Source organism: Apis florea, unplaced genomic scaffold (genome assembly GCF_048593485.1).
Source record: "Apis florea isolate Af1SG1 unplaced genomic scaffold, ASM4859348v1 contig_2495_pilon, whole genome shotgun sequence".
NCBI lineage: Eukaryota > Metazoa > Arthropoda > Insecta > Hymenoptera > Apidae > Apis > Apis florea.
The window spans coordinates 155,864-168,367 of record NW_028256595.1 but is presented as its reverse complement, the minus strand read 5'-3'; the positions used below and the strand labels follow the sequence as shown (position 1 = coordinate 168,367).

The following is a 12,504-nucleotide window of genomic DNA, read 5'->3' as shown; positions in this document are numbered from 1 at the left end:
ATTAACGAGGTGTTTGTCCGGATGGGATCACCGCTCTTTTTTTTCCAAGCCGGTTTAAAATCATACTGTCTTTAATAATTACGTCGGCCGAATACATTAAATGAGACATGCGTCGCGACGCATTTACCTCTGTCGCTTTTTGATAATGTTATTTACAGCTTTGATTTATAATAGATCGTCACTGAACCTCGGCGAATTACTCTTTACATTGTATCATTTCACAACAAAAGATGCAAAAAAGATACAAAATATAACGTGTATTCTCGTAAACTTTATTCCTCACGTTATTGAAAATGAAAATTAAGAAATAATCACCGAAAAAAAAGAATGAAACTGTATATATTATAAAAAAATAATATACTAGATCTAATAACTAATTGTTCAAAGGTTAAAAAAGATACATTCAAGAAATTTGTTAATAAAACGCTAACGTTTAATTTAAGCATATACATTTGAATAATAATAACTGCTGTGATAGATTTCTATATTTAACGAGAAAGATGATAACGTATCGTTGAGATTCAATATTTTCCTTTCAAGAATAGGAACAGTTACATAATATATAATAAATTTTCACTTATATGAGATTCCAAAAGATCCATTTCTTTAATCTTTTAGGGAAATATTTTATATGTATAGATATAAAGATCTAAATTACTGAAAAGATTATTACAAAATATTTGTTTAATTTATACAATGTCATCTGTGGGTAAAAATTAAATAAAATGAGTTATATCATTGAGTTATATATTGATATTCAAAATGATAATTAGATTAGAAAGAATAAATATATCGTTTTTTATTTATATCAAAGATTATTATATAAGATTTCTATATTTGTGCAATAATATGTTTCAACATAATAATACTTACTTAAAAGAAAGAAATGATGAATTTCGCCAAAATTATTTTCTTTAATATTGAATAATTGAGAAACTGAATTTACAATTTTCTAATAATCCAATAAATTGGAAGAGAAAAAAACAAAAACTTTAATCAAACAGTATATATCTAAATTATAAGTTCATAGCACTTTCAAACAGTTCCAACATTCTTTTCATTTCTTTGCTAAAAGTTCAAAAAAAAAAAAAAAAGGAAAAAACATTAATATGAATTAGAAAAATGAAGTATAGGAATATATACGTATAAGATTAAATATTCCGATACTTACATTTTTTCCGCTAATTTATATACAGGTCCCATTGATTTTGATAATTCTTCACATTTTGCCATTAATTGATACATCGATTTAATATTATGATCCACCGCGTCGCACGTTTTACAAACTGCATCCCTATACGTCTCTAAACAACCTACCGTGAGTGCGGAAGCCTAAAAATAATTTTAATTATAAAATTTTTTAAAAATTTAATAAAAGAAAGATGAAAAATAATAAATTGTCACAAAAGATTACACTATGCAAAATAGCTGCCAAATTTTCTGTTAATGCATCAACAGATGTAGCCACTTTTCTCGCTTCCATTTCTAATTCATTTAACACATTATGATCAAGAAGAGGCACCTGAGGGGTTAGGGCTTGCCTATATAAACAAGGTGTAGAACTTCGAGAACCAGGAAATGATGGAGTTTCTCCTTTTTTTGTCACGGGACTGGACAATTTAATTTTGTTTTCTAAATCTTCTGCAACAAATAATACCATATCGCCATCTTGCATCACTGTTCCCTCAAGTTGCAAATATCCCATGGCTTTATGATAACTTGGAGGATCTATATCTTCATCCTCAACTGGACTAGATTCTCTATTTCTTAAATTCAATTGATCTGGTCTAGTACCAATTCCATTCATTTTATCTAAACTTTCTTCCAAAAACTTTTTTCCATCAATATCCGGAGAATCGATTAACGATCTTAATTCAGAAACCGGTGGTGATGATTGTGAATCGAATGATATTTCCGAATAGGAGGCTGTCATCTCGTGTAACTGAAATGATTATAATCAATCCTCTTAATATAATCCTTTGTAATTAATTGTATTTTGCAAATACAAATACTATCCTTATACACGATTTATTAAATCTAACCTTACTCTGTCTTCATCGTAATCGATAGTTGTATTTTTCTCGCTACGTATTGTCGTTCCTTGTTTTGGATATGTTTCCCCTTCTTCCGATTCCATATTTAACAAATAATTAATATTTTTCACGTTGCGTTTTTATTAAATGATAGAAAACTATCTTATTTCATTTGTATCACGATGATTAAACAAAACAGACACTGCAACAAACACTATTACAAATTCACAATTATTGATTCGTAAGGAGGATTTTCATCAGATTTCTAATATTATATATCCGCCTTAATATATCATGAATGTATACCACATATACTATATATACTATATATAGTTATAAATCTATAATTATTGAATTTTTGCTACAAGTCTTATTTCAATTGTTTTTATTAACACATTAAACTGATAATTATAGCTAAATAAGCTAATAAACAAATAAGCTTAGTGTATTTAAATATATGTATACGTAAACAATAAATAAAAATTTTAATCTATCTAACTTTTAATACATATTTATTTTTTTTAATTGATTCAATATTTTATATATATATATATATTTACATTTATTTTAAAAAATAGCAAAGTTAATTAGATACTTTAAATGCATAAATTGTTATTTTAAATACATAAATTTTACAGATCAAGTATAACATATAAATTAAAGCTCAGTCTTTAAGAAATTTTTTTTTGTTTAAATTAATTTTGTTTATTTTATTCTCTCTCGTTTAATAATAAAATTGTTACATGAAAATTGTACAATTTTCAAATGTTATATATGTCTATATATATTTAACTATAAAATTTGAAAAATCTTCAAGATAGAAAAGAAATATATATATATACGCATATACATATTCAGTTATAAGTCTATAGTTATACTTTTTCATGACATTATCCGTTGATATAAATTTATTAAATGAATTTTTTGGTTAGTTAGTTTTTGTAACTGTACATTATCTGTTGTTATTTATAAATAATGAACTTTTATATTGTTTATTAATAAAGTAGTAAATAATTTGAAAGAGATTTAGCAATATTTGAAATAATGTAATATGATGTATTACTTCATATTTATATTCTGTTCATCAATATTCGCCGATAATCGTGGTGAATTAAACACGGATTCATATAATGTATTAAAAAACATATAATTTTTATTAATTCGAATCTTTATGTTTCTCACAACAATAAGGAAATTGAATTAAAATTTACGTTACAATAGTAGTGATAAGTATCTATATTAAAAATATTCAGTTCTCACGCAATATGATATATTTTAAAATATTATTTTTTATCTTTGTCATATCTATAAAATTTGCATCTTCTCAAAATGACTTTTTTGATGAAGAATTAATGTTAAAACCATTATCAAATAATTATGTCTATGCATATTTTCAATTTACTACGGTATGGGAAACTACAAAAGACATAAAGACATGTAAGTTATAATATATATTTTAGATATATATATTATAATATATATTTTAGCATGTTTTAGAGAAAAATATTTATTTTTCATTTTCTTTCTTTACAACTAAATTTATATTTTAGTTCAACATTCTCATTTATTTCCAAGAGGCCTTGGTGAAATTATAAGTCGTCATAATGTAGATGAATTACATCTTACTTTAACCAAAGGTTTATGGAATTATCAAAAATGGGGATATCCTTATCATGATGCTGGTCCTGGTGCTGAAATATTTACATGGTTTCACAAAGATGTTGCTAAGTAAAATATCATTTCAAGTTTAACATATGAAATGTATTATTAATTTAAAAATTATGTAAATAATATTAACACTAATATTATTTTATATTTTTGTCAGTGTTGATATGGAATGGGAAGGTTTAACAAATGCTTTAGCTGGTTTATTTTGTGCTTCCTTGAATTTTGTTAATCCTGCGAATAGTATCTCTCCAGAATTTACATTCCGACCTACAGGTGTAGTAGAACATAGTATCAATTCTAGTCATTTACGCTATTCATCATTACCAAGAGAAATAGTTTGTACTGAAAATTTAACTCCATTTAAGAAACTACTGCCATGTAATTCTAAGGTATATAATCTTATATTTATATATTATGTATACCAGATACTTACATGTATAATATTTTATAATAGAAAGGTTTGGCAACCTTATTAAATTCTGCTTATATTCATAATACAAATTATCATTCCATTGGAATACATTTTCGAGTTATATGCTCTAACATGATCTGTACTAAAACATCATTAGAGTTACGTCAGTCTGTTTCATTGATATATGATACTATAACGGATGTATCACAGGTAAAATTGATGAAAATTTTTCACATCAAATTATAAGAAATTACTAGTACTTATTTGAATCTTTCCATAGGATTGGTCAATTCGAAAATTCTTTGGAATAGGCATTAGAGGAGCATGCCCTCTTGCTACTTTAAGCAATGTATATATTGACATATCTAGTAATGGTACAAATCAAGTTTATGAATTAGTACCTCCACCAAGTGCAAAAATCATTAGTCTTCGAGGAGGACAATTGAATGAAATTGCAGTTTATGATATAAGATCACATTCCACAAAAGGAATATTTAATATTGGAGTTCTATATAATACTACTCACACAGCTGGTTTAAATTATCCTTCAATTTTGTTTGCAAATAGATATGTCATTGGTTTGTATAAATAATAAAATTATAATAGACATATGAAAGAAAATATATACTAGGAAAAAAAAAAAAAAACAAAAATTCTTTCATATAGGATATGGACAAGAAAGAGGTAGTTTAGTAACAAAAATTTACAATAATTACTGGCGAACACTCGACATTATTTTATTAGAAAGTATTCCATGGTATTTGCCAGTATATTTACATTCTGTCACAATAACTTGTGGAACAAAAAATATTGTACCATGTGAGTAGTTCTATTCATATTATCATAGGCAGTGATTTATTTTTAATAATTTGTAGTTCTTTTTCATTTCGGCGAGATATTCTTTATTGTTTTGATCTATGAAAATTTTATATATAGTGGCACAACGTTATCTGCCAGGCAAAGAAAGGAAAAGTCCTTACCATTTAGAATTAATTTTACGCTTACCACCGCAATCGGTAACTAAATTTTCTATAGAAATGGAATATTCTTTTCTTAAATGGCAAGAATACCCACCGGATGCTAATCATGGATTTTACATGGGTCCCGCTATAATCACTGCATTACTTCCGATCGCGAGGAATTATAGTGCATTACCGCTCGATGGAAGTACTATAACGTCAAGGTTAAAAAATTGGCTATATTAATCAATAACACAATATAACGCAACATATATATACATATATATATACATATATATATATACATATACATATATATACATATATATATATATATATATATATATATATATATATATATATATATATATTCACTATTTGCTAAAGATGCATTTAAATTTTCAGTTTTAACGCTTCAAGAGAAGGATATATAGTACAATTGAGAACTGAATCTTTACTAATTAGCCTGCCTACACCTGATTTTAGTATGCCGTACAATGTAATTTGTTTAGCTTGTACAGCAGTTGCTATGGCCTTTGGACCACTCCATAATATTTCAACTAAAAGATTAGTTTTAAAACGTATTGAAATGGATTGGAAGGAGAAACTGTTTTCATTTTTAATTAAAAAAATCGTTAAACCAAAGAAAAAACAAGAATAAAAATAGTGTAATTTATTGAAATTTGACAAAATTGAATTTTTTACACACACACATATATATATATATATATATATAAATATATATATATATGATTTTTTTTACTAAGATAAAAATTGTTATTAAAGAAAAATTTAAAAAAATAATAAAATATAAATACGATCACTTTGCAATAAAATAGAAATAAAATTAACTGTAAAAAAAAAAAACAAAAAAAAAAAAACAAAAAAACATTCGTTTCGATTTTATTTTTCCTTTCCTTATTTTTTTCTCTTTCTTTTTTTGTTGTTATATATAATATATAAAAAATGTTGTACCTTATTTGTTATATGTGATTGATTTGATAAATCGTGATTGAAAAATACTAGGATTTGATCGATTTGTTACTTAACACTTGAAATCTTTTTAATTAATGACAATATGCTGTGAATAATAAAAATGATATGTGTAAAATCATTTTACATATTTTATAATCATATAGAATTGAAACAATAAATATTGTAGCAAATTTAACGCGCATACGAAAAATTTCGTATATCAAATAATCAACATTTTATGGTGCTGATTCAAGGATTGGGGATAAACTTGTACGTGTATTTAACATTGTACTATGATACTTATTTGTATAATTTTCACTATCATCGTTTAAAATATTATTCGACAACCATTCGTTTTTTTGTTGTGTTGAACAAATATGAGATTTTAGTTGGAATTTATTCGAAGAAAGCTTTTCTAATAACGAATTTGTTACATCTTCAGATACACAATTCGTCGAATTTTTATTTTTATCCGAAGATGTAAGAATACATGGATTTTCTTCTTCATCTGAAGAGCAAAGATCAATCACCGTAATTTCATTCGGCGATTTTACACACAATGTGGTCTCTTTAATTGAATGAATGATAGTCGTATTATTTTCATCACAAAGATTTTTACCTTCAAAATCGATCAACTCTATAACATTAATTTCATTGGAAACTTTTTCATTTTCTTTTGTCTCGTTTAAATCACTTTCGTCATTTGGAGCTTTACGTTTTGAAGAAATGTTTGGTTTTGTTTTTTCATCTTCTGATATTGATCCTCTATTATCGATTGAAATATTTTGAACAAGACACTGATATTTTGACGGATTTCGTTCAAGATTATGCATTTGTTCTTGGGTTAATCGTTTTAAAAGAACAAAAACAGGTCGACAAAGAACATATAATAATTGTGATTGTATGCTTAACACTAGAAAGAAAAAAGTTTTAATGTAAAATAAATCTTAGTATAAAATACAATACGATCTTTATTATGTGAATATAAAAAGGAAGAAGGGAATTTTTATGAAATTATTTCAAAGATTAAATACTCACTTGGTTTTTTTTTAACAGAATTTGCAAATTTATATTGATGAACATAATCACATGCCATCTTTTCTCGATTTGGTTTATATGTAACAATCCATTTATCATGATCAACATCTGCTTCTAACCACTTTGGTCTAAATGAATTGTTTAAAACAGGAGCAATAAGATGTCTTTCTATCCTTTCTAGTCTTTCTTGTTGTGTTTCTTCCGTCATTGCTTTTGATTTTTTAGCTAATAATATACCAGCGGGAGAAGAAAAAGGAATATTTGGACATCTTGTAAAATTGATAGCTCCGCGAACACGACGGGAGGTGCGTCTAATAATGTTGTTATTATTATTATTATTATTATTAATATTATTATTACTATTAACTGTTATAGCACCATTACTATTTTCAGCAGATTTAGATTCTGAGTTTATTGAACACAACTGAAAATATTCCAAGAACTGATCTTGTTTTAATTCAGGTTCTATAATAGACAATTCTGGTGTTGTAGGTCGCGAATTATTTCCGTTTTGTTCTTGTTCATAACATACACGTTCGTGTTCCTATGTGAAATTATCATTAATTTCATTTATCTTCTTTATTATAATCTATATGCACACGTGGGCACGCGTAATGTACCTTCATTTTCTCTAGGCCTATAAATTCAGCATCACAATTGTCACATAGATAAATATCTTCCGTTGATAACTCAACATTTTGTTGATGCTCAACCATCATCATGGAATGTTGCTGCTGTTTTGACTTATTATAAGAAGAAATTACTCCACTACAAGATAATAACTTTTTTCGAGGACTTCTTTCTCTTTTGTCATAATTCTATAAATAAAACAAATTATATTTTTTATTTAATTTTTATAAAATTTATATACTACATACAACAAAGCATAAATTAAGTAACAAACCATATTTTCATTTCGAAATGTTACTAATAATTTGCCAGTATTTTTGTGATATAAACTTGTTGTGGAATCCCAATTGTTGACATATTCCAAATCTTCTTGTGGATATCGTGCAAGATATGAACAAAAGCGTAAGAGATATTCGCTTCTATGGTATGTATAACATCTGAATACTAATTTTTTCAAATTAGCCATCCAATTCTAAAATATAATGCCCATTTTGAAAATCAAATGCTTTATCATTCAAAAACAATTATTTATACATTTACATTATGAATAACATAGTTAACTTACATCATTTACTCTTTTAGGTCTTATTAAGGGATTCGAAAATTTAACTTCTTTTGGCCACCATTGTGGTACACTGATCACTTCATTGGTATCATGACCTAAAGAGCACTGTACCATAAATGTAACAAAACGTTCTAACTGTGCCTAAAATTAAATATTTTTTTATAATATTTATACCTACTATTATTACCTATTATTTATTAAAAAATATAAATTCTTTTTATATTAATATATAATTTTTTAATCCTCCAAAAACAGATCTTTCAACAATACACGAAGTGCATGATAATATATATATAGATAGGTTTTATTATATTTATTTAATTATTTTTTCAAAAAACTTTTTCAAATAATATTTCATTCATTGTAATAAAATATAATTGTTCATGTTAGAACAAATACAATCAAATTAACTCAAAGTAATTGAAATGAATTTGATGCCTAATGGATTATAATTTAATGATAATTATAAAAAATAATATTCATACCAATGTAATTTTTTCTAGCGATGTTGGGTGTCCATTGGCAAATAAAAGAGGAAGATTTGATACCATAGAACCTTCTTCTATAGGATTATTATTTTCTGGTTCAATGGTATCAGTATCAATTGTCACAGATTCATTTATTTCATTGGGCAATTGATTTTGAGGTAAAGCTACCCCATATTCTTGTTCTTGTAACATTGAGTATCTCATGTCTTCAAAATTATCTGCAATATATTTTTGTTCAAGATATTATATTTTCTATTTTATAATTGTTCGTTATATTTGTTCTTGAATTTTTATGAATTTTTATTTATCAATTCTAATTATTTTATATACAAAAATATTTTATAAAAAAAAAACTGTAGAAATTCTATGTGAATTAAAATATCAAAAAAAAAAAAAAAAAAAACAATTCATAGTATAAAAAAGATATATATTGATATAAATAATAAAATATGAAGAACAAAAGAAATTATATTTTGAGTTGTTTATAATTTTATTATAAGTATTACAAGTAAATATTTTTTGTATTATTTTAAGTTATTATAAAATTATATAAGACAAATTGATATATAACATTTATATACTTTAAGATATTTGTTTCTATTATTTATTCTTAAATAATCATTTATTAATCATAAATGTACATAAAATATTAGATAATTTTATGTGTATTCCTAATTATCAATGTCATAAAAATTAAAAAATGGAAAAAAGGAAGAATTATATAGATCACAAATGTCATTTACACTTTATTAATATCGAATATTTAAATTTTGATAAAATATATTATAAATATGAAAACAGAAAAATGAATTTAAAATATATGAAAAATTATTAAAAGTATAAAAAAAAACTAGCCAATTTTTAAATAAAAATTATAAATTCGCGGTTATCAGTCATATACCTGTTCAATAATTTTTGAGATAATCGGACGACCTTTCTTGCCTTCTACCTCAAAGTTGGTATTCCACAAAAAATTTTTTTGATCACCACGTTATAAATTATACTTTATATGAAATTTAAATTATAATTAAACGCAATAATCAAATTATCAAGTAATTTTAAGACACAAATGATACAATGAAGACACATCGCGCATTATCTTTGTGGCAACCCTTTTTGCCACCAGAGGGACACATACTAATAGTATATTTTCCTAAGCACTTACTTAATTACTCCTTCCTATAAATATATTTTCTGACCTTCCTTATCTTGTTTTAACAGTTTTAAATTGTATATAATTATATATATAATATAATCATTTCAAAAATTATTTTTTTACAATAATGCTAAAAATTTTTTAAAAAATTATACATGTTTAAATAATTATATCAAAATAATATATAGAAATTTAAATACATAATAAATTTACAATTCGAAAGTAAATTGTTGCGTATAAAAAGATTTAAAAAATATTGTGATATATAGGGATTGTTTTAAATTTTCTTATCAAATTTTATATATGCAACAATATTTATTTACTATATATTTATTTATTTACTATATATAATTTTAATTTTTCATATTATATACTTATATACTTTCATATTATATATGATAAAAACTTTTATGAAGGAGAAAAAAATAATCGATATTATAGTACTTACAAAGATATCTTAGCATCTTAAAAAATAGAATTATAATAATATCTTATTAATGATGAAAATAAAAAATTTAAATATCGAAATAACAAGTTATAATTTTTACAAAATAATGCACGACTGACGATTTTTTAAATAAATATTTCTGTAAAGAAATAGAAGAAAAACAAAGGAGCTTGAAAACTTATCATTGAACATATCTTGAATAAAAACATCTAAAATATTGATTTGATAGATCAAATGATTTTTTATTATTATTTAGACAAAATAACTTAAAGTTTGAATAGATCTATAAATAGAATAGATAGAATTTAAGAAGTCTCTTTTTTCTTTTCTTAAAAAAAAAAAAAAGAAAATATTAAAAAAAATTTTTTTTAACAAATTTTTTTTAACTTTTTTTTCAAATTTGATTTTTTATTCTAAAATCGATTCTTTTTAGATGAAAATATTTTCTTTTCCTTTAAGTTACAATAATTTTTATAATAATTTAAATTTTCCAAAAATCTTGTATTATATTTTAAATAAATACATTTTTATTTGTGAATATATAAAATAAAAACTTTGTTCTTTTTTACTAATCGATGACAGTAATCGATATTCTAATAGAAGAAATATCGATAGTAGCGAAGATCTCTGCTATTTTAAAAGAATTTTATTTTTTAAAAATTATTAATTTAAAAAATATTAATTTTTCATCTAATTTTTCTATTTTAAATACTTATAGAAAAAATATTTTCTTCGAATAATATCTTCTTCTTATTTTTTAAATCGCAGAATGATATGTACCTTTTAAAACATGGATTTACTAGGTAACTTTATTAACGAATTCATTCGTAAACTTAAAGTGAAGTGAACTTTCTTTACTTTCGTCTTTTCTTTTTTTATCGTAACATTACATTGTTTATCATTTAATAATTATAAAAGGTTTAAGGCGAATACGAAATTAATTACAATCTACGTGTATTTTTTACAATAGTTTATAACATACATCATTTAAATAGATCAATTTGTTATAAATGGCAAAGAGTGACATTTGAATTCTAAATCTACTTTATATCTTTAGTTGGATTTAAATTTAAAAATGAAAAAATACGTGCAATATTCATAGATGTATATATCATATAAATACTATATATATATATATATATTTGTTTCTTGAACAAAATATTTAGCAATGATAGAATATGGTACAGTTCAAGATGGCAGGACGAATCATGTTAATTCTTGCTAGCTAACGATCGTTTGTAAACTACGGTACCTCTTGTGCGATACATTCTTCTCAACACTTTGTAGCCCCTATTTTGTCATTTCAATTCGCTTTGCGTTGATGACACGTTGACGCGTAGAATTTTTCGTTAATACGAAAGTAACGATAACTTTGTTCAAAAGATTTTGAAGTTATTGAAATTACCCATTCGTCAACAATTCTTCTTTATCGGTCTCGACAAATTCCAAGTAGTACATACTCGCCGTCGCGCTTGCGCTTTGCTCGTAAAAGATATTTTTTGATTATCATTATATTTTAATTTTCTTTTTTTATAAAATATTAATATGAAGTAATTTATAAAATTGAAATAAATTAGTTATTTATTGCAATGTAAATAGTTGGTAAATTTTGAATATTCTATGAATTCTAATAAATTAAAATATAACAAAAATAATATATATTTTATAATTTTTTCTTTTTTACAATTTAACAGTAAACTATAATAGTTAAATATTTTACATCATCAAATCATATTATATTGTAATTTACAATAAATATATAATGTATTTAAACTTAAAACACATATATATATATAATATTTAATTGATTGAAGAGAGAATTATATATATGTATATATATATATATATATATATATATATATATATATATATATATATATGTATATATATGTATATATATATATATATATATATATATATAAGATTGTGTACTAAGTTTTATACAGATTTAAAAAGGAACAGAAAGTTTGATACTAACTTTGTATTCATATTTGTAAATTATAAGAAAATGATTTTTGAATGATATTATTTTACGATTAATTAAACAAAGTAAATAAATAAATAAGAAATTTATTTATATATTTATATATTATAATCTTTTTGTGTGTAACATAACCAATTATAAGCTTAAT

General features: G+C 23.8%; 3 protein-coding genes across 8 annotated transcripts; 1 reads left to right on the top strand and 2 right to left on the bottom strand.

Moving 5' to 3' along the window:
* Positions 1-411: 411 nt before the first annotated feature.
* Positions 412-2,436, bottom strand: BORCS6 (BLOC-1 related complex subunit 6). Of its 4 annotated transcripts, none has more exons than XR_015291743.1 (5): positions 2,048-2,436; positions 1,415-1,942; positions 1,172-1,332; positions 874-1,068; positions 412-657 (listed from the first exon to the last, which is right to left on the bottom strand). XR_015291743.1 is itself a non-coding variant. In XM_003696907.3 (4 exons), exons 1-4 carry the CDS (start codon positions 2,135-2,137, stop codon positions 1,017-1,019), a joined length of 831 nt encoding a protein of 276 aa, XP_003696955.1. In that variant the 5' UTR covers positions 2,138-2,436; the 3' UTR covers positions 412-1,016. The 4 variants fall into 4 exon arrangements, 2 of the variants coding, with proteins under 2 accessions (XP_003696955.1, XP_012346648.1); XR_015291744.1 differs by having other exon boundaries at positions 2,043-2,264; XM_003696907.3 differs by having other exon boundaries at positions 412-1,068.
* A 318-nt stretch (positions 2,437-2,754) lies between these two features.
* On the top strand, positions 2,755-5,892 carry PIG-T (phosphatidylinositol glycan anchor biosynthesis class T). The gene is made up of 8 exons (XM_003696908.4): positions 2,755-3,470; positions 3,584-3,761; positions 3,859-4,090; positions 4,156-4,323; positions 4,394-4,691; positions 4,780-4,932; positions 5,050-5,296; positions 5,478-5,892. The coding sequence occupies exons 1-8, from the start codon at positions 3,299-3,301 to the stop codon at positions 5,731-5,733; spliced, it is 1,704 nt and encodes a 567-aa protein (XP_003696956.1). The 5' UTR covers positions 2,755-3,298; the 3' UTR covers positions 5,734-5,892.
* On the bottom strand, positions 3,525-11,787 carry ova (ovaries absent). 3 transcript variants are annotated; one of them, XM_086907004.1, is made up of 8 exons: positions 11,625-11,787; positions 8,766-8,986; positions 8,281-8,421; positions 7,990-8,187; positions 7,706-7,903; positions 7,086-7,629; positions 6,667-6,960; positions 3,525-3,724 (listed from the first exon to the last, which is right to left on the bottom strand). In XM_086907004.1, exons 1-8 carry the CDS (start codon positions 11,638-11,640, stop codon positions 3,705-3,707), a joined length of 1,632 nt encoding a protein of 543 aa, XP_086763130.1. In that variant the 5' UTR covers positions 11,641-11,787; the 3' UTR covers positions 3,525-3,704. The 3 variants fall into 3 exon arrangements, with proteins under 3 accessions (XP_086763130.1, XP_012346391.1, XP_012346392.1); XM_012490937.3 differs by lacking the exon at positions 3,525-3,724 and having other exon boundaries at positions 5,731-6,960; XM_012490938.3 differs by lacking the exons at positions 3,525-3,724; positions 11,625-11,787 and adding an exon at positions 9,670-9,907 and having other exon boundaries at positions 5,731-6,960.
* Between the last annotated feature and the right edge of the window lie 717 nt (positions 11,788-12,504).